A 25424-nucleotide genomic window follows, 5' to 3' on the forward strand; every position below is an offset into this window, starting at 1 on the left:
ATAGATAGATAGATAGACAGACTAAGATATAGAGTTAGATAAATAGACTAAGATAAATTGAGATAGGTAGATAGATAAATATAGATAGATAGATAGATAGATAGATAGATAGATAGATAGATAGATAGATAGATAGATAGATAGATAGATAGATAGATATGGAATCTTAAATCAAATGACAAAAATGACCTTGTAGGATGTTCATCTGTGTTCCACAACAAAGCGCATGGTTGTGCCATCAAAGGATGGTGGAGCCACAATTCTGGGTCCAGGCTGGGACAGGATGTTGATGACCTGCTTTCCATCTGGGCAGCCCAGGGATCCTCTCCTGATATTAGCAGTTTGTCCAGTGGGCACACTGGATGATCCAGTGGCTAAGTAGTAGGGGGTCTCCAACAGTCCCATCTCCCCTTGCTGAGACCCCTCGACCCCTGGCATTTCAAAGGGGTGCTCACTTCCTGGGTTAGAGAGAGGGGTTTGCATGGTGCTAGCAGGGAGGACAGTTGTTTGGGGAGTGGGCATAAATCCTGGATAAAACATATAAGCGGGTCCATAGGCACCAGGACTAAGGGCTAACTGCGGCATGTGAAGGGGCATAGGTGTAACAGGAGGAGGGGGCACAGGGACATCCACATACTGTCCAGTTTCTGGGTCAAACAATCTCCTTTTCACTGGCTGTACAGGAGTGTCCACTAGATAATACTGGCCTGTGGCTAAGTCCACCAGCATTTTGCGCTGGGTCTGCGGATACATCTCCGCAGGGGTAGCTGAAGGCAATGGGGGAGAATAATAGATGGGTCCTTGAGGGCTAGGCATGGCCATTGCTACTGGTGGGAAAGGATGGTGGTAAAAAGTAGCCGGAGGGACAGAGTCTGGGGTTTGGGGCTCAGACCCTGCTGAGGGTGCCCTGGTGGGCTGCACACCCTCCTTTGCCTTGTTGCGCCAGTCCACGGGTGCTTTGATGGGACTCTTGGGACTGGACGCCTGAGTTTTGGTGCTGAATGGTGGGAGGGTGGCCAAGGATGTAGAGTCTCGCACAGTTGCTGCAGCATCCCGAATAATACTAGAGGGTTCCCGTGTGTTTCCACTATTCACATTGTAATCTTTGGTACCACCGGGGGTGAATGTGCTTTCACTATTACCGGACGGGGGATCCCGGGCACTAGTGTCTACCGATGGCTTCCCTTCTGCTGACTTTACCGGAATGGTAAGGTAGTTCTCAAAGTCAGCGCTGGCTTTCCGTACCAGGGAGGGGAGCTGAGGAGGGCTGGGTTCCACCTTCTTGGGCTCCTCGAGGGCCAGCTGAGGGATCTTCAAAGAAGTCGGCCTGGGCTGAGGTCGAGTATTTTTTCTATTCATTGCTGCTTCTTGGTTCTGTTCCTTGTTCTTAACCGGGGCAGCACTCACCTTGAACACATTGACATTGCCGGTCCCTCCGCTGTTTTTTTCGGGCTGATCTTGTTTCTTGGTTTCCCCAAACTTGGACACCTGGAAGGTCCGCGGGGGCGCTTTGTTCTCCACCTTTACGGGGCTCTTCTCTAAGCCGGGGTGGGAATTGCGGCGTGCCAGGGGCTCAGGGGCTTTGCTGAACGGTGGAGCAAGTACCTTGCGGGGCTCTTCCCTAGCCTTGGTGTACTCAGGAAATGTTGCCACCTTTCTGGCCACAGATCCCTCCTCACCGGCGATCATAGAGAGGACGTGGCTACCCGTGAGGGGCTGTTGACCACCTTTGCGCTTCCACTCCTTTCTGTCATAGACATAGAGCTGCTCCATAGTCTTCACTGCAGCAGTCAGCTTCTCCAGGGCAGCCCGGGACTGTGGGGACTGTGGTGGTACCTTCACCTCGGGCTGCTGCTCTTTCTTCTCCTGCTTCCACTTGGAAGCTTTAGACACGATTTTCACTACGGGCATCCTGGGGCCACTTTTATTGGGGGCAATGGTGGCTACAGGGAGCCTGCCTGATGCCCTGTGCACCAGGACAGTTTCTGCAGGTGACAGCCCCCCCTCTGCATCTGGCTGGCTATTGTCACCTTCCTCTTTATTCTTCACCGCCTGGCAGGTGATCATAATGGGGGACAAGGAGGAAGAGATCTTGGATGTGGGGGTCCCCTTGGTTTTCTGATCGGTGGTACTCTGATCAGACATCACGCTGCCCCTGTCACTATTGTCACCATTGTCATGGCTGTAGGAATTTTTCAGCAGCTTCCTAACGTCCCTCACCTGGTGGATCGTCCCCTGCGTTTTGGGTTTGCTCTCCCTGATGTCCCTGACCAGGAACTGAGGCATCTTCTCCAGAACCTCAGCCCTGGATGGGACCTGGCTCCTCAGATCTTCTGCCGCCTTGGAAAGGGTAGATGCCAGGTTTGGGGTCAATAGCTTGGCAATGTTGAAAGGGTTATCTTTATTCTCCGAGGATAATCCCAGGTTTAGCTTAATCTCTTGAGGCTTGGGGGTGATCATGGGGGTCATCCTGCTAGCAGCTGTAGCCTCCAGGATGTGAAGCTTCTCGCTTTTGAATTCATTTTCATTGCGGCTGAAGCAGGTCTGGTGGGCATAGGTGGTCACGGCGTATTTGGTGGCTTGCTTCTCGGCTTGCTTCTCCTTAGGTATGTGTTGGATGCCAGGCACATACAAGCGGGACATCTTGGTGGACTGGACAGTGGAGATCTCCCCAAATTCAGCCCTCCAGTCCCTCTCCAGGGGGATCTTGATCCTTCTTGCCTTGGCCACCTTCTCTTCTATTTTCTTTTCCATCTTTTCTATCTCCTTCTCCTTCCAGGATCTGAAGGCGCTGTTCTGGCTGCGGAGGAACATGCCCTTCATGGTGTCCGCAGAGCTCTTGGAGGCTTCTTCTAGAGGAACATTGCCATCAGCAGGAGCAAAGTCCCTGGCTGAGAAGTCCTCGCTGCTGACCAGGGTGAAGTCGGAGCCTGCCTCGGAAAACTTGGAGCTCTGTCTTTGTAAGAACTTTTCCTTGGAGCCCTCTGCTTCTGAGAACTTGGAGCTCTGTCTCTGTAAGAACTTTTCCTTGGAGCCCTCTGCTTCTGAGAACTTGGAGCTCTGTCTCTGTAAGAACTTTTCCTTGGAGCCCTCTGCTTCTGAGAACTTGGAGCTCTGTCTCTGTAAGGACTTTTCTTTGGAGCCCTCTGTATCTGAGAACTTGGAGCTCTGTCTCTGTAAGGACCTTTCTTTGGAGCCCTCTGTATTTGAGAACTTGGAGCTCTGTCTCTGTAAGGACTTTTCCTTGGAGCCCTCTGCCTCGGAGAACTTGCAGCTCTGTAGGGACTTTTCTTTGGAACCCTCTGCCTCCTTGGCTAAAGCATGTTTCTGAGACGTGTCTGTGATCTCCCCTCTTTCCATCTTAATCTCATGCTCCAGCTGCATTTTCTTGGAGATAATGTTTTTAATAAGGCTGGAGGCATATTTGGATTTGTTGGAGCCTTCCATGGCTTCGGCTGCGCTGCTAGTGTGCTTGGTGAGCTCCTGCGCAGCCGCTTCTCTTGGCAGAGCCTGTGTAACCCCATCCGTGGAAAGTGAGAGTTCATGAGGCTTGCTGGCTTTCACCAGGTTGAGGGTCTCCGTCAGCGTGACAACCCTGGAACCAGACTGGATGCGCTTAGAGGAGCCGGCTGGATCAGCTCGTTTCTCGGCTACTTCGCTCACCACCAGCTCATAGGCTTTGGTTTGGGACTTGTTAGATTGGAGGAACACCTGGGAGGCATCCTTGCCTATCTTCTTGAGGCTGGATGTGGTGGAGGAGTGCTGGTGTAGGGTCTTCTCTGCCTTCTGAGACAGGAATGAGCTCCCTTTCCAGTCCAGGTAGGTGGACCAGCTGTTGATGCCTATGTTCTGGTCAGACAGAGAGGTGGTGGACTCGCTGGAGCTGAAGTTGATGGCTTCGAAGTAGGGGTAGGCAAGGCTGCGGAAGGCTCTGGAGGTGAGGTTGCGCACCTCCTTGTCGGCGTCATCTAGCTCGCTGACTGCGCTGGAGGCTCCGCTGGAGATGTCCGCGTGGACCCCGCTCCGCGCCTGCAGACGGGCGGGGATGGCGACCAGCCTGTGCGCATCGGACAGCGCTGGGTAAGGCAGGCAGTGGTGCTGTTTGAAGGCGGACTTGCTGTCGGTGGCTCTGGACACGCAGTAAGTCATGTCTGTCTCATGCTTGGCATCGGCAGGGGCGGTGTTTTGCTGCTGCTGCTGCTGGACGTTGCTAGGCTCCTTTATAGCCTTGGATGCGGTTTTGATTGATAGGAGGATCCCGGCTGCTTTGGACTCGTCTGCCCTGGGAGCCGGGGACGTATCGCTTTCCGAATAACTGCTGACCAGCTCGGTGCTGCCCAGGCTGTCAGTGCCCAGGCTGTCTGTGGGGTTGGGATCGCTGGTGGTGCTCAAGTAGTAACTGCAGTCCTCGTCGGTCGGGCTCCCTCCTTGACTGTCAAACGAGGCGTACTCCAAAAAGGTGCAGGGGGCGCTGTCCAGGGGCTCGCTCCAAGTGGTGGGGGCCAGGCCAAAGTCCGGGTAATCCGGCTCCTGGTCAGCCTCGCACAGCTGGATCTCGTGGGTGGTGATGTAGTGCGCCTCGTCGTTGGCACTGCCCTGCAGCATGGGGGACGGTGCGTGGGAGGAGGGGTAGGACGCCGTGCCCTCTGACCTGGTCCCTTTAATTGGGAGCTGGCCAGGCGTCTTCCCACCGGTGCAGTCCTCCATGTCCAGGGTGAGTGCGGTGATCACTCTGCTCTCCGGACACACGGGGATCTCCACGTACTGAGGGTCCCAGCTGTCCCCGGTCACCGCCTGTTGCATAGCTGCTGCCTGCCTGCGTGCTGGGGTTGTCAGGCGCCGAACTGTCACTCTGTGCCCCACAAATGAAGGCAGTGCCGATGGGAAATTCTTCTTTTCTCAATGAGATCCGCACGTCACTGGGACTGAGTTTTAAGTGACATTGAAAGGGGAGGGGGGGCTGACACGTGCTTCTATTTCCTTTGTAGTGTCACAGCATTGTCCCGCACACAGCCCCATCCACAGGAACCATCCCAAGTGACTTTCTTCCCATCCGCCCTCTGGGCATGTTCTGCCCATCCCAGAACCTCTACTGGGGGTGAGCAGAGCTTGTTCTGCCCATCCCAACACCTTTTCCGAGGGTGAGCATGCCCATCCCAGAACCTCTCCTGGGGTGAGCACAAAATATGTTCTGCTCATCCCAGAACTTCTCCTGGGGATGAGCACAGAAAAAGTTCTGCCCATCCCAGAACCTCTACTAGGGGTGAGCAGAGCTTGTTCTGCCCACCGCAACACCTTTTCCGAGGGTGAGCATGCCCATCCCAGAACCTCTCCTTGGGGTGAGCACAGAATATGTCCTGCTCATCCCAGAACCTCTCCTGGGGGTAAACACAGAAAAAGTTCTTCTCATCCCAGAACCTCTCCTGGGGGTGAGCACAGAATATGTTCTGCTCATCCCAGAACCTCTCCTGGGGGTGAGCACAGAAAAAGTTCTTCTCATCCCAGAACCTCTCCTGGGGGTGAGCACAGAAAAAGTTCTGTCCATCCCAGAACCTCTATTAGGGGTGAGCAGAGCTTGTTCTGCCCACCCCAACACCTTTTCCGAGGGTGAGCATGCCCATCCCAGAACCTCTCCTGGGGGTGAGCACATAAATAGTTCTTCTCATCCCAGAACCTCTCCTGGGGGGTGAGCACAGAATATGTCCTGCTCATCCCAGAACCTCTCCTGGGGGTAAACACAGAAAAAGTTCTTCTCATCCCAGAACCTCTGCTGGAGGTGAGCACAGAAAAATACTGCCCATCCCAGAACCTCTCTTGGGGGTGAGCACAGAATATGTTCTGCCCATCACAGAACCTCTCCTGGGGGTGAGCACAGAAATAGTTCTTCTCATACCAGAACCTCTCCTGGGGGGTGAGCACAGAAAAAGTTCTTCTCATCCCAGAACCTCTCCTGGGGGGTGAGCACAGAATATGTTCTGCCCATCCCAGAACCTCGCCTGGGGGTGAGCACAGAAAAAGTTCTCATCCCAGAATCTCTCCTGGGGGGTGAGCACAGAATATGTCCTGCCCATCCCAGAACCTCTCCTGGGGGTGAGCACAGAATATGTTCTGCCCATCCCAGAACCTCTCCTGGGGGTGAGCACAGAATATGTTCTGCCCATCCCAGAACCTCTCCTGGGGGTGAGCACAGAATATGTTCTGCCCATCCCAGAACCTCTCCTGGGGGTGAGCACAGAACAAAGTACTGCCCATCCCAGAACCTCTCCTGGGGGTGAGCACAGAAAAATTCTGACCATCCCAGAACCTCTCCTGGGGGGTGAGCACAGAAAAAGTTCTGCCAATCCCAGAACCTCTCCTGGGGGTGAGCACAGAAAAATTCTGACCATCCCAGAACCTCTCCTGGGGGTGAGCACACAGCTTGGGGGACATGTGATAAGAACATCAACATATCAACTTGCCTCCAAAATACAGCACACCAGCAAGTCTTAAAGCGCGTACACAATATAAAAAAAAATTGGGCACGTTTTTTGATCTAAGGAACAATTGTACGATTTTCTGGTAGTGTGTACACAACTTTCGAAAAGCCGATTCCGACCTTTCCGAACGAAAATTTCCAAAGCGACAAACTTTAATTTTTTTTCTCGTACGGGAACAGAATGAACAATCTTCATTTAATTTGTATCGTTTTTGTACAAGAAAAATCAGAAAATTAAAAACTGCGCATGATCAGAAACAATAAACAACAAGGGACAAACTCCAAAATTGTTCTCGTACGGGAACAGAATGAACGTTTTTCATTACATTTGTACTGTTTTCGTCCGAGAATTTTTTGGGAATTTGTTCCTAGTTGTTTCTGATCATGTGCAGTCTTTCTTTCTGATTTTTCTCATAAGAAAATCGTATGAAAATGGTACAAATTAAAAGCATTCATTCTGTTCCCGTACGAGAAACCATTTGGAATTTGTCCTTTGTTGTTTATTGTTTCTAATTATGCGCAGTCTTTCTTTTCTGATTTTTCTCAGACGAAAATCGTATGAAAACGGTACATGCAATCAGAAAATTGGATGAAAAATACAGATTTCGAAGCGATTGTGCGATAATCTGATCGTTAGTATACAGCTTTCAAGAGCCAATCATGACAATTAATGCAAAATTAAGTTGCGTACACACTATAAGACGATCGGGCAAACGATTATCTGATTTTCCTCATTGTTTCACAGCAAGTCGGAACGGAGGATGAAAATTCTCTTACGACAAAGGCTTTTTTTTTTTTTATTGTTATTTCTGATAATGCACAGTATTTATTTTCTGATTTTTCTCATCCGAAAATGGTACACATTAAGTAAAAACTGTTCATTCCTGTACAAAGTTTTTTTGGGAGTTTGTCCCTTCCGAAATGTTCGCTCAGAAGGCCAGAATCGGCTGTCGAAAGTTGCGTACACGCTATCGGAAAATTGTAAATCATTCTTGGGAAGAAAATGTTCGCCCATTTTTCTTATAGTGTGTATGGGGCTTTATCCTCAACAGGAGGGGGGGGGGGAGGGGCAGGAGCACAGAAGAAGGACCCCAGAAGAGGAGGATCTGGGCTGCTCTGTGCATATCCACTGCAGCAGAGGAGGTAAGTATAACATATTTGTTATTTTTATTGAAAAATAATAATATTTCTATATATATATGAAATACATAAATATTGATAAAGTTTATTTTGTCATATAGAGCAGGGATGTTACCTGATGTATAGGTGGACTCTGCTGGCTGGGAACACCTGAGATATAGGGGGACTCTGCTGGCTGGGGACACCTGATGTATAGGGGGGTACGCCTGATGCAAGGAGGGACTCCGCTGGCTGGGCTGAAGCGCTAACACAAGGGGCCAGATCCACAAAGAAATTACGCCGGCGTATCTATTGATACGCTGCGTAATTTCAAAGTTCCCGCGTCGTATCTTTGTTTTGTATCCACAAAATAAGATACGACGAAATGAGGGATCGATCCGACAGGCGTACGTCTTAGTACGCCGTCAGATCGTAGGTGTATATTTAAGCTGGCTGCTAGGTGGCGTTTCCGTCAAATTCTGCGTTGAGTATGCAAATTAGCTAGATACGACCGGGCGGCTTTTTCCGGCGTATAGTTAAAGCTGCTATATGGTGGCGTACTCAATGTTAAGTATGGCCGTCGTTCCCGCGTCGAAATTTGATTTTTTTACGTCGTTTGCGTAAGTCGTTTGCGAGTAGGGATTTGCGCAGAATGACGTCACCGTCGTAAGCATTGGCTTGTTCCGGTTTAATTTCGAGCATGCGCACTAGGATACCCCCACAGACGGCGCATGCGCCGTTAAAAAAAAAAGTTTACGTCGGGTCGCAACGTATTTGCATAAAACACGCCACCTTCACATCGATTTGAATTGCGCGCCCTTACGCCGCCAAAGATACACTACGCCGTCGTAACTTACGGCGCGCATTCTTTGAGGATTTGAAAAAAAAAAGTAAGTTACGGCGGCGTAGTGTATCTTAGATATGCTACGCCCGGCGGAAATATGCGCCGATGTACGTGGATCTGCCCCAAGATGTTTGGAGTATCTTTATAGTATCTTTATCTGCTGATTGTTAACCACTTGCTTACTGGGCACTTAAACCCCCCCTCTTGCCCAGACCAATGTTCAGCTTTCAGCGCTGATGCACTTTGAATAACAATTGCGCGGTCATACAACACTGTACCCAAATAAAAAATTTATATTTTTTTCCCCACATATAGAGCTTTCTTTTTGTGGTATTTGAGCACCTCTGCGGTTTAAATTTTTTGTTAAATACAGATTTAAAAAAAATTATATTTTTTTATATTTTGTTATAAAATTTTGCAAACGGGTAATTTTTCTCCTTCATTGATGTACGCTGATGAGGCTGCACTGATGGGGACTGATGGGCTGCACTGATAGGCACAGATGGGCACCGATAGGCTGCACCGATGGGCACCGATGGGCTGCACTGATGGGCACCGATAAGGTGGCACTGGTGGGCACTGATAGGCAGCACTGGTGGGCACTAAGAGTTGACACTGAGAGGTGGCACTGAAGGGCATTGATAGGTGGCACTGGTGGGCAGTGATGGGTGGCAATAATGGGCACTGATGGGTGGCAGTAATAGGCACTGATAGGCAGCACTGCTAGGTGGCACTGATGAGGTATTGATAGGTGGCACTGGTGGGCATTGATAGGTGGCACTTGTGGGCATTGATAGGTGGCACTCATGGGCATTTATAGGTGGCACTGGTGGGCACTTGCAGGTGGCACTAGCAGGGGGTACTGGCAGGGGTTACTGGTGGCACAGAGGAGGCAGATGTGCCTCCTTCCTCTTTGGGACTGATGTCCCTTTCACATAAGCCTGTGATCAGTTTTTTTTTTCTCCTCACGCTTTTAGATGTTTACATCACGTGATCAGCTGTCATTGGCTGACAGCTGATCATGTGGTAAGGGGCCGGGACCGGCCCCTTACCCGGATCAGTGATCACCCGAGTCTCAGTGACTTGGGTGATCACAGCCCGCACCACGCGCGTCCTGCAGGGGATTTGGGGTCCACGCTGTAGCCGTCATTCGGCTATAGTGCAGGCGCCAAGTGGTTAAACTTTATGAAATACACATATTTCTTTCTATTGTGGTATAGGATCTGGGCCTACTGTCCCTCCCTTCCTCTTTCTTTCCTTGCTTCTCTCTCCTTCCCTCCCAATTTCTTTCTTTCTTTCTCTCTCCTTCCCTCCCTACTTCTTTCTTTCTCCCTCCTTCCCTTGTTCATTTCAGACTTGGACCACATCCCCTTTGAGCTATGCCCTATTTAAGCCACACCCACTATTCTGTTTTAATCATGCCCACTTGCGCACTGCATTTTCCTTTCTCCTCTACACCACGCCTAAAACAAATGACCTGCCCCCTAATTATAATAAGACTCCGCCTACAGACAAAAAAGTGTCCCTATATTTTTTTTACAATGTTGGCAACTATGTATAACTTTCACACAAACAATATACACTTATTGTTTGTTTGTTTTTTTACCAAAGACGTAGCAGAAAAATCTGAAAATCCTGGGACTAGACTCGGGCAGATCTAATAATACTAAAGCCTTACAGGTGGTCGGCAGGCCAGCGGGCAGGGACAAAAGCCTAGAGAAAAAGCAGAAGATCCTTGGGACTAGACTCGGGCAGATCTAATAATACTAAAGCCTTACAGGTGGTTGGCAGGCCAGCGGGCAGGGACAAAAGCCTAGAGAAAAAGCAGAAAATCCTTGGGACTAGACTCGGGCAGATCTAATACTAAGTCCCGTTTCCCACTAGTGCGATGACAAAAGTCGCATGTGATTGGCACCGCATTGCTGTGCAGAGCACATTCTCACCAAAATGGTACAGGACCCTTTTTTTGGTCCACACTGGAATCGGATTGCATGAGTGTTCACACCTATGTGATCCGATTCCTGCACCATTTCACAGTTCGCAACTGCAATCTGCGAACCAATCTGGGGTTGTCGTTAACTTTACATTGACACCCCCCAAGCAATTGGCAGATCTCAGCGTGAACCACTGTGCAATTTAGGTGCGAAAGCGGGAACCTGCACTGGATTGACAGGGTTTCCGCATTGCACCAGTGTGAACTGAGCCTAAAGCCTTACAGGTGGTGAGCGAGGCAGCCACTCTAAGTCCCCTTTCATACAAGCTTTCCGGTCAGGTCCGCCTGTCAGTTTTTCAGGTGGACCTGATCGGAGGCTCCATTCACCTCTATGGAGTGGCGGATGTCAGCGGTGATATGTCCGCTTACACCCGCTGCTATCCGATCCTGTCCATGAAATCCAGATGGATAGAGACCCTATTTTCCATCTGTCCAGAGGATCAAATTGGATGAAAAGGAAAGCGGTCTGTTTATCTATTCCCCTATAGAGGAGAGCGGGGCTCTGACAGGTCCGTCTCAGCACAGTAAGGGGAGACGGTCTTGTCATCCTCCTACTCAGCAGGATTAACGGTGCGATCCCCCCGCTGAGTAAAGCAGAGTCCGTTGGGCGGATTGCCTGTGTGAAAGAGCCCTAACAAGCATTACAGGCATAGTTCAATTACCTTCTGTTGCTTGAAGCTGTGGGTTTGATTGCTGTCATGTACTCCGTGGACTTTTTAAATAGTTGTAAGACCCCTTTCACACTGAGGCGCTTTACAGGCCCTATAACGCTAAAAATAGCGAAAAAGGGGAAAAAACTGTGCTAAACCCAAATCAAGAACAAAGCAAAATGAATTACAAAAAAATCAGCTAACACTCAAACAAAGTCTAACGTGAATAATGGAAATATAGTGTAGCACTATTGTGAAACAGTGTAGGAGAGTGTAAAAATACACTCAAACAAATAATAGTGAATAAACAAAAAGTGTGAAAAATAAGATACTGCACCAACCCTACAGTGTTATTGCTATGCAAATAATAATATTTATAGTAAACCAAATATTTATAGAAAATATAGAAATCATATACTAAAAAAGTAAATATATATGCAACAGAACCCCACCCTGTGAAAATCGTTTAAACTGTGCTTATAACAAAATACAATAACATAAATGCTGACATGTATAAATCAATAAAATGTGCCCATAACAAAGTCCCTGTGAACCTCTTCCAGGGTGTCTATTACAGTCCACTTATATGTAGCTGCTATTCCACCAATTCGTGCCACCACCACCAACTTCTGAAGTGGGCACTCACCAGAACTAGATGTTATAAACACCTTGGGGCAGATCCACAAAAGAATTCCGCCGGCTTTTTTTCGGCGGCCGCTAGGTGGCGTTTCCGTCGAATTCCGCGTCGAGTATGCAAATAAGCTTGTTACAGCGATCCACAAACGTACGTCCGGCCGGCGCATTTTTTTACGTTGTTTGCGTTTGGCTTTTTCCGCCGTATAGTTACCCCTGCTATTATGAGGCGTACTCAATGTTAAGTATGGCCGTCGTTCCCGCGTCGCCTTTTGAATTTTTTACGTCGTTTGCGTAAGTCGTTCGCGAATAGGGATTTGCGTAGAATGATGTCACCATCGTAAACATTGGCTTGTTCCGGTTTAATTTCGAGCATGCGCACTGGGATACCCCCACGGACGGCGCATGCAGCGTTAAAAAAAAACGTTGTTTACGTCGGGTCACGACGTATTTACATAAAACACGCCCCCATCACATCCATTTGAATTCCGCGCCCTTACGCCGCCAAAGATACACTACGCCGCCGTAACTTACGGCGCAAATTCTTTGAGGATTCGAAAAAAAAAGTAAGTTACGGCGGCGTAGTGTATCTTAGATACGCTACGCCCGGCGGTAATATGCGCCGCTGTACGTGAATCTGCCCCCTTGAATTTGTCTTAGGGTTGACCACTTCACTCCCTGGGACCAATCTGCCGTCCGTTCAACCAATGTGCCAATATTCCTCTCATGGAGTTCCTGATTAGTGTTTTGTCACACTCTCATAAAAAGCAAGCAACCGATCATTGCGTAATATGTTAAGCTTTTATTATAAAAGTATAAATGTAAAATCAAACACTCACATTTATAAGTGCCTCCAGACCGGCACCAAGTCTTTCCAGCAGTGCTATGCAAAAGATCACTGCGGCTGGGGCTCCACGCCTCAGTTCAGTGCGGGTCAGCGGCAGGAATTGATGTGTGACGTCTGACGTTTACCCAGAAGCCTCTACGCATTTTGCAATCTATCATGTGTCATCAGGAAGCCTGTCCAGGATTATAAGCTTGCATGACACGTGTGTCCATCCTATCCGGTAAGGGTACCTTGTACATACCTGTTTTGAAGATTTAGAGTGACTACAGGCAACTTGTCATCCTTTTGTTTGGTGTCACCTGAATGGGAAGAATTTTTCTTCACTTATTTTTTGTTATATGGACTTATATTTTGTATATTTTAGTCCAAAAGCTCCCAGGCCTTATTGGACTCTATTGTACACGTGGGGGCAGATTCAGAAAGATCGGCGTAATTTTCGGCCGGCGTAGCGCATCTCATATGCGCCACGCCGACGTAACTTAGAGAGGCGAGTACCGTATTCAAAAAGAACTTGCGCCCTAAGTTACGGCAGCGTAGCGTAAATGGGCCAGCGTAAGCCCGCCTAATTCAAATTATCAAGGCAGTGGGCGTGTTGTATTATAATGAGCCGTGACCCCATGTAAATGTGTGGTCGATCGAACGGCGCATGAGTCACGCCGCAAATACTCCCTAAGATACGTCGGCTCAATGCTCAATCGACGTGAACCTAACATACGCCCAGCCCCATTCACGTACGATTACGCAAACAACGTAAAATACGACGCTGTTCAGACGTTTCCGACATCCATACCTTAACATGACTTACCCCTGCTTTATAAGGGGTAAACTTACGCCAGACCGACGCCTTACCTAAACGGCGTAGCTAAATCCGACGGGCGCAAGTACGTTTCTGAATCAGCGTATCTAGCTCATTTGCATATTCTACGCGAAATACTACGGAAGCATCCCTAGCGGCCAGCGTAAATATGCACCCAAGATACAACGGCGTAAGAGACTTACGTCAGTCGTATCTTGGAAAATTCTGGCGTATCTGACGTAACCGGACCATTCTCATCGGTTTGGAACGACCGTGTGTACGCGGCCTAAGGCTGCATGTCATGTACTAGAGGTTGAGCGATATATTGGCCGATATTTGGGCGTTTTTAAGAAATTGGCCGATTATTGTTGAAATTAGGCCGATTCACGGTTGCTACACTATACCCGGCCACAGGGCTGCCAGCAGTACTGACCAGGGCCCCGCTCCTGCTACAGCAGCATGTGAAATTAACCCTTCACCTGTGCCACCGATAGCCTGCACGGTAACCAGCCCCTATAGAGGAGAAGAGAAGGAGAAAGTTTGGGGGGCGGGCAGGGATGGGCGGTGCTAGTGATAGGAAGAAAGTATCATTAGCATGTCACAAGCCCGAGCCTCCGCCGCCTGACTAGTAACTTCCCCCAGCAGGTGATCGTGGCCAACACTAGCTAGCTAACACATCATTCACACACATAAACCAAATCATAAGTACAGTATAATAAACAAAATCATAAAAAAAAATCAAAAAAAAAAAATCAAAAGTACCCCTGCAATTTAATTCCGGCGGCGAGTGCTCCGTCTGGGCTGCCCACGGGCACGGCCACGGGCACGGACAACTGGAGGATCTTCACGGGGGGGGGGGGGTGAGCAGGGGAGGGAGTATCTTCATGGGGGGGTGTGTGAGCAGGGGAGGGAGTATCTTCATGGGGGGGGGGGGTGTGAGCAGGGGAGGGAGTATCTTCATGGGGGGGGGGGAGCAGGGGAGGGAGGAGCCTCCCCTGGTGTCTGACCTCCGGCTGGCCTGCCCTCCAAGGCCACTGCTATCCTGTTCAGACAGACAGTGATGGCAGCCGTATTGGCCTGGCCAGCCCGGGTGTTGTCCTGCACAGCCCGGGTGTTGTCCTGCACAGCCCGGGTGAGGGCAGTCACCTCCTGGGCCACGCCTGTTGTGGCGGTATGCAGGGACCACAAACAGGTGATGACCCCCAATGAATTGGTGGCCACATCACTGAGTGACTCCCTCATTACATCCAGGCTGTGCTCCATCTTGGTCATAGTTTTTTTGATGTCACCCAGACTGCGGGTCTGCTGGGCATTGTCCCTCAGCAGACTGGCCGGCAGACGCTCAGACACCCCCCTGGTCTCCTGGGTCGCCATCCTGCCTGCCCCTGAGGCTTGTGGCCTGGGAGGAGGGGATAGAGTGACCCTTGTGGGTTGCGGCCTGTTGGGGGAGGAGTGGGAGGGGCTACCCCTGATGGTGGCCTGACTGGTGCCAGCCTCTGGGGTAGCCTCAAGGGTATCCTCAAATGTCATGAGATCAGTGGCAATAAGGATTTCCCGGCCAATCTGGAGATCTTCTTCCTCCTCCCCCTCATCCTCCTCCCCCTCAGCCTCCTCCCCCTCAGCCTCCTCATGAGGGGAGGTTTGGCCACTCCCCTCCCCTGGGGACTCCTCAGCAGCCTCCTGTCTTTGGGGTGGTGCAGCAGCCTGGCCTGATGGGCCAGCAATCTCCTGGTCATCTGTGGAGGACACCAAACAATCACAGGTTTGAGGATCCACACACTTGCCACATCTTCCCTTCCCCCACCCACACATGCTAATCACCAAATAGAAAAACAAAAACCTTACCTGGACTCACAGGAACATCAGACTGATAACCAGGCAGGCCCACCACCTGCTCTGGCTCGAAACACTGGGCCACTGCCCATTCCTCCTCAGTCAGCCGGATGGGGCATGGTCCCCCTCCTCCAGTGCCCCTCCTATGGGCAGTGAGCTTTGCCACCTTATTGCGGACCACGCTCCTCAGATCATTGATCTTTTTCTTGATGCCAGCGGGGGTCCTCGTCCCCCCCCCCCGCCGCATTTATGTGATCCGTAATTTTAGCATATATCCTCTTCCTTTGGGCCGGGGAGGTGTTCCGGCTATCAGGCCCATGTAAATATCTTCCATATTGGATGATATACCTGGCAAGGATTTGCTTTTCAACATGAGAAAAATTCAGCTTCCTGCGTTTGGGGGCCATCACAGACACCACCCAGCAACAAGAAAACAAACAGGACAAACACACAAAAATACACACACAACAAACACACAAAAATACACACACAAGCAGACAGCTACTACAAAGTCAAAAACAAACACACAAAAAACAAACACAAAATCCAAGCAGAAAAAAAAAAAAACACTTAGCAGAAACAATCAAACAAAAAATACACTTATCAGAAACAAACAACAACTACTATCTAATACTCCTCCAACACTTCTCTATCACACACAACTTACCAACAAACACTGACAAACTAAGAGCAGAAGCAAATTGCTCATGGAAGGGAACACAGGGAAATACTTTTGCAAGGGAAGTGTGTTTGACTGGGGCTATTTAAGCACAGGGCGATCCTCAAACTAAGTACGCTTGGCCTTTTACCTATCTCACTGATTGCGCCCAGCAAAGTTCTGCACATGCGCAGTGAGCAGCAGATTCGTGCGCGCATGCGCAGTACGGCTGGCCCTTCATTTGCATGGGGTCACGGCTCATTACAATGAAGCACGCCCACTTCCTTCCCACTTGCCATAACCCCGCCTTACACCTCGGAATTTAAGTTACGGCTGGCGCAATTTTGTGCGCAAATGCGCTGTGGATACGGCATTTACGACACCAACTTAGGGCGCCGTAACTTAAATGACATAAGTTTTCAGAAACTTAATTTGCGCCGCTGGCTGTGGATTTGGCCCAAGGTCTTTTTTTTTTTAAACTCCTGAAGAAACGGTTACCCCCCCCCCCCAAGAGAAAGACTGGTGTAACAATGGTGTAACAATGAATGTAGTTTCCCCCTTTATTTTAAAGGGGTATCTCTTCCAATGACCTAGGGCTTAGATCCACAGACGAAGTACGCCCGCGTATCTACTGATACGCCGGCGTACTTTCAAATTTCCCGCGTCGTATCTTTAGTTTGAATCCTCAAACCAAGATACGACGGCATCCAGGTAAGATCCGACAGGCGTACGGCTTCGTACACCTTCGGATCTTAGATGCAATACTTCGGCGCCCGCTGGGTGGAGTTTGCGTCGTTTTCCGCGTCGGGTATGCAAAATTAGCGATTTACGACGATCCACGAACGTACGCGCGGCCGTCGCATTTTCTAACGTCGTCTGTAGTCGCCTTTTTCCGGCGTATAGTTAAAGCTGGTATTTTGCGGGGTATAGATAGACTTGCCATGTTAAGTATGGCCGTCGTTCCCGCATCGAAATTTGATTTTTTTTTTTTTTTGCGTAAGTCGTCCATGAATAGGGATGGACTGAACTCACGTCTAAGTTAAAAAAATGACGTCCTAGCGACGTCATTTAGCGCAATGCACGGCGGGAAATTTTGGGACAACGCATGCGCAGTTCATTTGGCGCGGGGACGCACTTCATTTAAATGAAACCCGCCCACAACCCACCCAATTTGAAATCCGCCGCCAGAAATACACTACACCGCCGTAACTTACGGCGCAAACTCGCTGAGGATTCGAATATACGCCAGGTAAGGTACGGCGGCGTAGTGTATCTCTAATACGCTGCGCCAATCGAAATGTATGTGGATCTGGCCCCTAGTCTCTTTCCAGGCGTTAATTTGTGCTTTTAAAGAGGGAGTAAACTCCCCTGGTTTGCATATACCTACAGGTACTGTAAATATCTCCTAAACTTGCACCGTTTAGGAGATAACAATTAGGAGCATACTAGCTCATTATGCCTTTGTCTTACAGGTTTTTTTGTTTTTGCTTCCTCATGGTTTACAGCCTCTTTAAATTACATGTATATTATGTCTTTAGTGTAGAAACTTTTTCACTGTGTATATATTTTTTGTAATAAAATATATTCAATTTTAACTTATAAGTGTATCATCTGTACAAGTGGTACCATAACATGCCCTATTTCTGATGAGGATATGTAATATAACCACCAAGGTGTATTCTTATGTAATGCAAAATAACACTTCAATGACCCGTCCTGTCAGATCTGAGAGTGAAACCCAAATTCACTCATGAAAGAGTTATGCCGCGTACACACCATCACTTTATGTGATGAAAAAAAACGAAATTTTTTGTGAAGTAAAAAACGAAGTTTTTGAAACTTCAATTTTCAAAAACGACGTTGCCTACACACCATCGTTTTTTCACAATGCTCTAGCAAAGCGAGGTTACGTTCAGCACTTTTTTCCATTGAAGCTCGCTTCATAACTAGCTTCTGGGCATGCGCGGGTTTAAAAACGTTGTTAAACGTCATTTTTGCTACACACGGTGATTTTTTGTGAAACAAAAAACGACGTTTTGAAAAACGACACAAAAAATTGAAGCATGCTTCAATTTTTTTTTGTCGTTTTTCACAAGACATAAAACAATGTTTTCCCCCACACACGGTCATTTAAATTGACATTTTTAAAAAACTATTTACACTTCCTTCGTGAAATAGTAGGGGTACAATATACCCCTACTATTTCACGAAGGAAGTGTAAATAGTTGGAAAAAACACACACACACACACCGTAGAAAAAAGTCCTTTATTAATAAAAAATAAATACGGGTGATCTCCTCTCCGGTCCAGCGATGAGAAGATCGTCCGGCATCCAGATTTCCAGAGCACAGCATCGGAGGCCACCTCTCTCCGCCGGACACAGCCCAGCGGAATGACGCGGCTGGAGCTTTGACATTTCTTATATAGAGGAGGCGGGGCCACCCGTCACATGACCCCTGCCCCTCTGACGCAAGGGGGAAGACTGGGCTTCCCCAGTGACGTAGCAGAGGGTGCAGGGTCACGTGACGAGTGGCCCCGCCTCCCCTATATAAGAAATGTCAAAGCTCCAGTCGCGTCATTCCGCTGGGCTGTGTCCGGCGGAGAGAGGCGGCCTCCGATGCTGTGCTCTGGATGACGGATGATCTTCTCATCGCTGGACCGGAGAGGAGATCACCCGTCGCTGGATACAGACGTTAGGGCAGGAAGCCGGGACCGAGTGGATTACCACCGCTGGATTTTTTTAAAACATTTTTTATTAATAAAGGACTTTTTTCTACGGTGTGTGTGTGTGTGTTTTTTTTCCAACTATTTACACTTCCTTCGTGAAATGGTAGAGGTACAATGTACCCTGTTACCAATTCACATGGGGGGGCAGGATCTGGGGGTCTCCTTTGTTAAAGGGGTCTTCCAAATTCTGATAAGCCCCCCTTGCATGCAGACCCCCACAACCACCGGTCAAGGGTTGTAAGGATGAGGCCCTTGTCCCCATCAACATGGGGACATCCTCCACATGTTGAGGGCATGTGGCCTGGTACGGTTCAGGAGAGGGGGGGCCGCACTCTGTCCCCTCCTCTTTTCTGCGGCCGGCCAGGTTAACGTGCTCCGATAAGGGGTCTGGTGTTGATTTTTGGGGGAACTCCACGCCATATTTTTTTTTAAATTTGGGGTGGAGTTCCCCTTAAAATCCACACCAGACCTGAAGGGTCTGGAATGGATATTTGGGGGGAACCCCACGTCATTTTTTTTTAAATTGACGGCGGGGTTCCCCTTAATATCTATTCCAGACCTGAAGGGCCTGGTAATTAAATTTGGGGGGGCCCCACACTTTTTTTTTTTATGAATGAATCCTCTGAATTGCCAGAGTCGACAATTCATTATAGCCGCAAGTCAGTTTTAAATGTATTTTTTTCTTTCAGAAATGACACTTTGTGCAGGGACAGTTCTAAGTACGGGAAAAATGCGCTATTTCACATGCTAACTTTACACCCCCCTAGGTACAAATTTAAAGGAATATTTCACTTTTATTGTTTCACTTTTAGCATTATTAAATTCACTGCTCCCGAAAAAACATTAGTCCCCTGGGGCAGGACCCAGGTCCCCAAACACTTTTTAGGATAATAACTTGCATATTAGCCTTTAAAATTAGCACTTTATATTTCAAACATTCGATTCCCATAGACTTTAACGGGGTTCTATAGTTCACACAAACGGTTGGTGTGTTCGCAAGTTCTGGTGCGAACCGAATAGGGGGGTGTTCAGCTCATCCATAGCCGGGAGGCACAGATCATCACCTGTGGCTCCTAAGAATGTTGGGGGTTGAGGCAAGCAATTATCCTTTTGAGCCAACGGTTTGTTTATAAATCGTTGTCTTTTTTTACGTTATAATTTATTTATTTTAAAACTTTTTTTTGCATTGATACATGTCCCCTGGGACAGGACCCAGGTCCCCAAACACTTTTTAGGACAATAACTTGCATATTAGCCTTTAAAATTAGCACTTTAGATTTCTCCCATAGACTTTAACAGGGTGTTCCGCGGCTTTTCGAATTTGCTGCAAACACCCCAAATTGTTTGTTGTTCGCCGAACAGGCGAACAGGCAATGTTCGTTTCGAACATGAGTTCGACTCGAACTCGAAGCTCATCCCTACTCTGCAGCAATGCTGGCTGCACTCATACACCTTCCCAAAGACATCCTCTGGATATGACGCTGAGCACGTGCACTCAACTTCTTTGGTCGACCATGGCGAGGCCTGTTCTGAGTGGAACCTGTCCTGTTAAACCGCTGTATGGTCTTGGCCACCGTGCTGTAGCTCAGCTTCAGGGTCTTGGCAATCTTCTTATAACCTAGGCCATCTTTATGTAGAGCAACAATTCTTTATTTTTAGATCCTCAGAGAGTTCTTTGCTATGAGGTGCCATGTTGAACTTCCAGTGACCAGTATTAGAAAGTGCGAGCGATAACACCAAATTTAACACACCTGCTCCCCATTCACATGTGAGAACTTGTAACACTAACGAGTCACATGACACTGGGGAGGGAAAATGGCTAATTGGGCCCAATTTGGACATTTTCATTTAGGGGTGTACTCACTTAATGGCCATTAATAGCTGCGTTGAGTTATTTTGAGGGGACAGAAAATTACTGTATGTTATACAAGCTGTACAAAGGGCAATTTCTTCAGTGTTGTCACATGAAAAGATATTTTGTCACAATACAATATTTGCTTATATGAGATATATGAGACTAGTGGCTACTGCCAACTGTTTCATGGGACTCAGCAGCTCAAATGTATTTGATCACGGCACATCTAAAGGGCTGCCAAAGATCATAATGATACTACTGCAGTGTATTCAATCATTTGGCAATGCACTACCATCACACTGGATGCCAAGGAATCAATATCAATCAACAAATAAATTATATTTATTTTAAAAGCTTATATGAATGCATAGTTTAGAAAATGTTTGCTTTGAAAAGGCTGCCCAACCTAAAGTAAAATATTTTATATTATGTTATATGCAAGTGAAATCGCCTGGTAGTGTCATATACATTAGGTCTATATATATTTGGACACAATTTTCATACTTTTGGCTCTGTATGCCACCAGAATAAAATTAAAACAAAACCATACAAATGAATTTGAAGTAGAGACTTTCAGCTTTAATTCAAGGGGCTGAACATAAATATCAAGTAAGTACACATTTTAAGAAGTGCATCCATTTTTATTCACAGTCCCCCCATTTTCAGGGCCTAAAATGTAATTGGACAATTGAATATAATCATAAATAAAATGTTAATGTTTAATATTTTGTTGGGAACCCTTTACTGGCAATAACTGCCTGAAGTCTGGAACCCATGGACATTACCTCCTTTCTGCTTTGCATGGCTCTAACTGCAGCTGTCTTCAGTTGTTCTTTGTTTGTGGGTCTTTCTGCCTTTAGTTTTGACTTCAGCAAGTGAAATGCATGCTCAATTGGGTTGAGATCAGGTGATTGACTTGGCCATTGCAGAATATTACACTTTTTTCCTTCAAAAGCTCCTGGGTTGCTTATGCAGTGTGTTTTGGATCATTGTCCATCTGTATTGTGAAGCGCCATCCAATCAACTTTGCAGCACCTGGCTGAATCTGGGCTGAGAGTATATCTCTAACAACTGCACAATTAATCCGGCTGCTTTTGTCTTCTGTCACATCATCAATAAACAACACCCATGACCCAGTGCCACTGGAAGCCATGCATGCCCATGCCATCACACTGCCTTAATCATGTTTTACAGATGACGCTATGTGTTTTGGATCATGAGCTGTTCCAAACCTCCACACTTTTTTATTCTCATCATTCTGGTACAGAATAATCTTTGGCCCAGATTCACAAAAGAGATACGACGGCGCATCTCCAGATACGCCGTCCTATCTCTGCCTAGCGCTGTTGTATCTATGCGACTGATTCATAGAATCAGTTACGCATAGATATTCAGTAGATCCGACAGGCGTAAGTCTATTACGCTGTCGGATCTTAACTGCAATTTTTTTTTGCCCGCTAGGTGGCGCTTCCGTCGATTTCCCCGTCGAGTATGCAAATTATCTAGATACGCAAATTCCCGAACGTACGCGTGGCCTACGCAGTAAAGTTACGACGTTTACGTTAGGCTTTTTCCGGCGTAAAGTTGCCCCTGGGTCTATGAGGCACAGTCAATGTTAAGTCAATGTTAAGTATGGCCGTCATAAGCATAATGCCATTCATTTCGCTTACCCATTCGACTAGTGTCGGAGAGAAGATGATTTCCAATGTCTAGAAATCAATTGTCGACCAGCACTAAGGCAGAATTTTAGGAGGGTATGTTTTTGGAATTTGATAGTACCTGGGAGAATGGAGAGGAGGGCTATAGAAGGAGAGGGGGTGAGAGGGTCATCGTAGAGTTCAGAATATATTTGGAAAATTTGGTTCCAGAATGGACGAATCATATCACAATCCCACCAGATATGACGGTACGTACCTGTAGCCAAGGTACATCTCCAGCAAGAGTCAGAAGCTGAAGGAAACATGATCCTGAGGGTGGTCGGCACTCGATACCATCGTGATATCACTTTATAATTTTCTTCCTGAGCATAACTTGATATAGAGGATTTGTGAGTATAGAAAAAAGCTTTGCGCCACTCTGCCACGCTAATGTCTCTCCCAAGATCCTCCGACCAAGCTGTGGTGAATTTAGGAAGGGAACCATGAGTGTCGCCTACAATAATTTTTTAAATCAGAGAAAGAGAATGCTGCAGGGTTTCTGGAAATGAGCAAAATTGTTCATAACAGGTTAGGGGTCTATGAACCTGTCCAGAGTCATGAAGCGTCTTACAGTAAGCTGTCAAATGCAAATGGGTGAGCCAGGTCACTCTAGAGGACGCAGCAGTCTCGGTCGTTACAAAGGAGCCAGAGGAGACGTTCACGAAACGCTGTGAAGTAGGCCAGCAAGCCCTATTGTAGTCGTCAATAAATTGGGTTAATCTGCTCTCCGGGAGAGCTGGGTTGTCAAATAGGGGGGTCAAGGGGCTTGGGTCAGATGAGAGAGCGCAAACCTCCCTCTTTCGGTACCAAATCGCCAAGGCATCTCTAGTGAGGGGGGACAGCTCCGAGAGAGACCAATGTAACCTAACATGTCCCCAGAGGAGAGCCTGAAGGTCAACCGATGACAAATCCTGCTCAACTAGAGTGGACATTTTACTCAATGGGCGAGGGAACCACTCCAAGATCCGAGAAAGCACCGCCGACGTATGATAGAGCTCAAAGTCGGGGAGACCCGTTTCGCCGTTAGTGATGGGTGAGCAAAGGAGTCTGTGCTTTAACCTTGGGCGGTTCCCCTGCCATACATACCGTATGGCCATAGAGCGTAACGTGCGAAAAAAAGCGGCTGGGAGAGATATTGGGAGTGCTTGGAACAAGTATAACAGCTTGGGTAGGATGTCAATTTTTAGTGTATTTATACGTCCAAACCACGACACTGGTAGGTCCAAGCGGTCCTCATTGAGACGTCTAAGTCTAGTCAGGAGTGGGCTATAGTTCAGAGCATAGATCTCCGATAACTGTGCTGGAATAGCCATTCCCAAATAGGAGATGGATTTCTCCCGCCATTGGAATGAGAAATTAGATTTGAGAGTGGTAAGGACAGGCTGCGGTAGGGATAGGTTCAACACTTCTGTTTTGGATAAATTTAATTTATAGTTACTAAGTCTGCCAAACTTATCAATCTCGGACAATATAGACGGGATACTAATGTGGGGTTGAGTGACATAAAGAAGCAGGTCGTTCCGCGTTTAGGGAAAGTTTACAATGGGATGAAGGTGTTTGGATCCCATGTATGCTCAGGTTCGCTCTAAGTGCTTGGGCTAAGTGCTCTATTACCAGAGCGAAAAGGAGGGGGGAAAGAGGGCATCCCTGCCTAGTGCCATTTTTGATTGACAGCGCACTCGATTGGACGCCGTTAACCAAGATGGAGGCCAAGGGAGCAGAATACAGGGACAAGATGCGCGAGAGCATTTTGGGACCTAGACCTATTTGAGCCAGGGGAGACTGCAGGAACGGCCAACTGACCCTATCAAAGGCCTTCTCCGCATCACAGGAGAGAAGGCAGGTCGGTATACGGTTGCGTTGGGCATAAGCTATAAGGGGCAGAGTCTTGGTAGTGTTGTCTCGAGCCTCTCGGCCCGGGACAAAGCCCACCGGATCTCTATGTATAACGTTGGGCAGTAGTGGTGAAAGGCGATCAGATAGGATTTTTGTAAAAAGCTTCAAATCAATATTTAAAAAAGATATCGGCCTATAATTGGAGCATTGGTTTGAGTCTTTACCGGGTTTGGGGAGGACTACTATCTGGGCTAGGAGGAGAGTAGAGGAGGGAAAGAAATGTTCATCAATGGCATTAAAAGCCTTTGCAAGGAGGGGGGCCAACTGGGGCGCAAGCATCTTATAAAAACGTGAGGTGAACCCGTCTGGGCCAGGGCTTTTGCCATTTTTGAGTTTTTTAATGGCCAGTTGAAAGTCAACATCAGTGAGGGAGGATTCCAGTTCCTCAATGGCAGAGGCTGGAATGGACAGAAGAGCGGTGTCTCTAATGTAGGACGACATATCGCATAAGGAGTCACCCGACTGGGATGGGGACAGAGGAGTTTGAGTGGGAAGATTATAAAGGCCCGAATAATAGTGACGGAACTCTTCAGCGATGGCAGAGTTAGTCAATAACTTGCCCTTGCTGGGGGAGACAATGAAAGGGATTTGTTTCTCAGCCTGTTGTGGATGAAGTGTATTCGCCAGGAGTCTGCCGCATTTGTTAGCTTGGGAGTAGTGCGTAAAACGCCCCTTATCCCTCGCCACCAGGAAGCGGTCAGCAAAAATTTGCAAGAGGTCCCTCCAAGCGTTAGCCAGATCCACCAACTTGGCAGCATCAGGAAAGCACTTGTGGGAGTCCTCTAGGGTTGTGATAGTGGCAAGAAAATGAATGACATCCGCTATGCAGGCTTTTTTGAGTCTGGAGCCATGTTGAATGAATTTTCCCCTAAGGACACATTTGAGAGCCTCCCCATACGGGTGTCATTAAAGTGGATGGATTCCTGTGTGCGAGCAGCTTGCATGATGGCGTCTTTAATGGCATAAAAGTGGATCCTGCAAACCACATCCCTGGCATGATCCGGGTTGGGATTTTTGGGACCCAGAGCCCTGTGGACCCGATCAAGTTCTATAGCAGCCTCTTTATCCTTCTGAAGCAGTTCATTAAATATGGCAGTGACCGCCGGTACCAAGTCCTTGGTGTCAACCGACTCAGGGAGGCCACGGATGCGAATATTATTGTGTCTGGCCCTGTTCTCCTGGTTGTCCTGGGATAGCAATGAGCTGTTGAATCTGCACAGTGTGGTCATTTAAAATAGCTTCATGAGTTTGCAGGGTAGAGACAGTCTCTTCCACACTTTGTTCCACCTCCTTCAACCTGTCTGTGACATCACTGCGCAGCTCAGAGATCTCCTGTTTGTAGGATCGTTCCATCCTCTGAACGCAGGCCTCAAAATCATGCCTGGTAGGCAGGGCCTTAAT

General features: G+C 48.0%; 1 protein-coding gene across 1 annotated transcript; it reads right to left on the reverse strand.

Moving 5' to 3' along the window:
• Nucleotides 1-201: 201 nt before the first annotated feature.
• Nucleotides 202-4780, reverse strand: C1H4orf54 (chromosome 1 C4orf54 homolog). Its single transcript, XM_040328487.1, has one exon. The coding sequence runs from the start codon at nt 4705-4707 to the stop codon at nt 202-204; it is 4506 nt and encodes a 1501-aa protein (XP_040184421.1). The 5' UTR covers nt 4708-4780.
• Nucleotides 4781-25424: the final 20644 nt, after the last annotated feature.

Source organism: Rana temporaria, chromosome 1, assembly GCF_905171775.1.
Source record: "Rana temporaria chromosome 1, aRanTem1.1, whole genome shotgun sequence".
NCBI classification, from domain to species: Eukaryota; Metazoa; Chordata; class Amphibia; order Anura; family Ranidae; genus Rana; species Rana temporaria.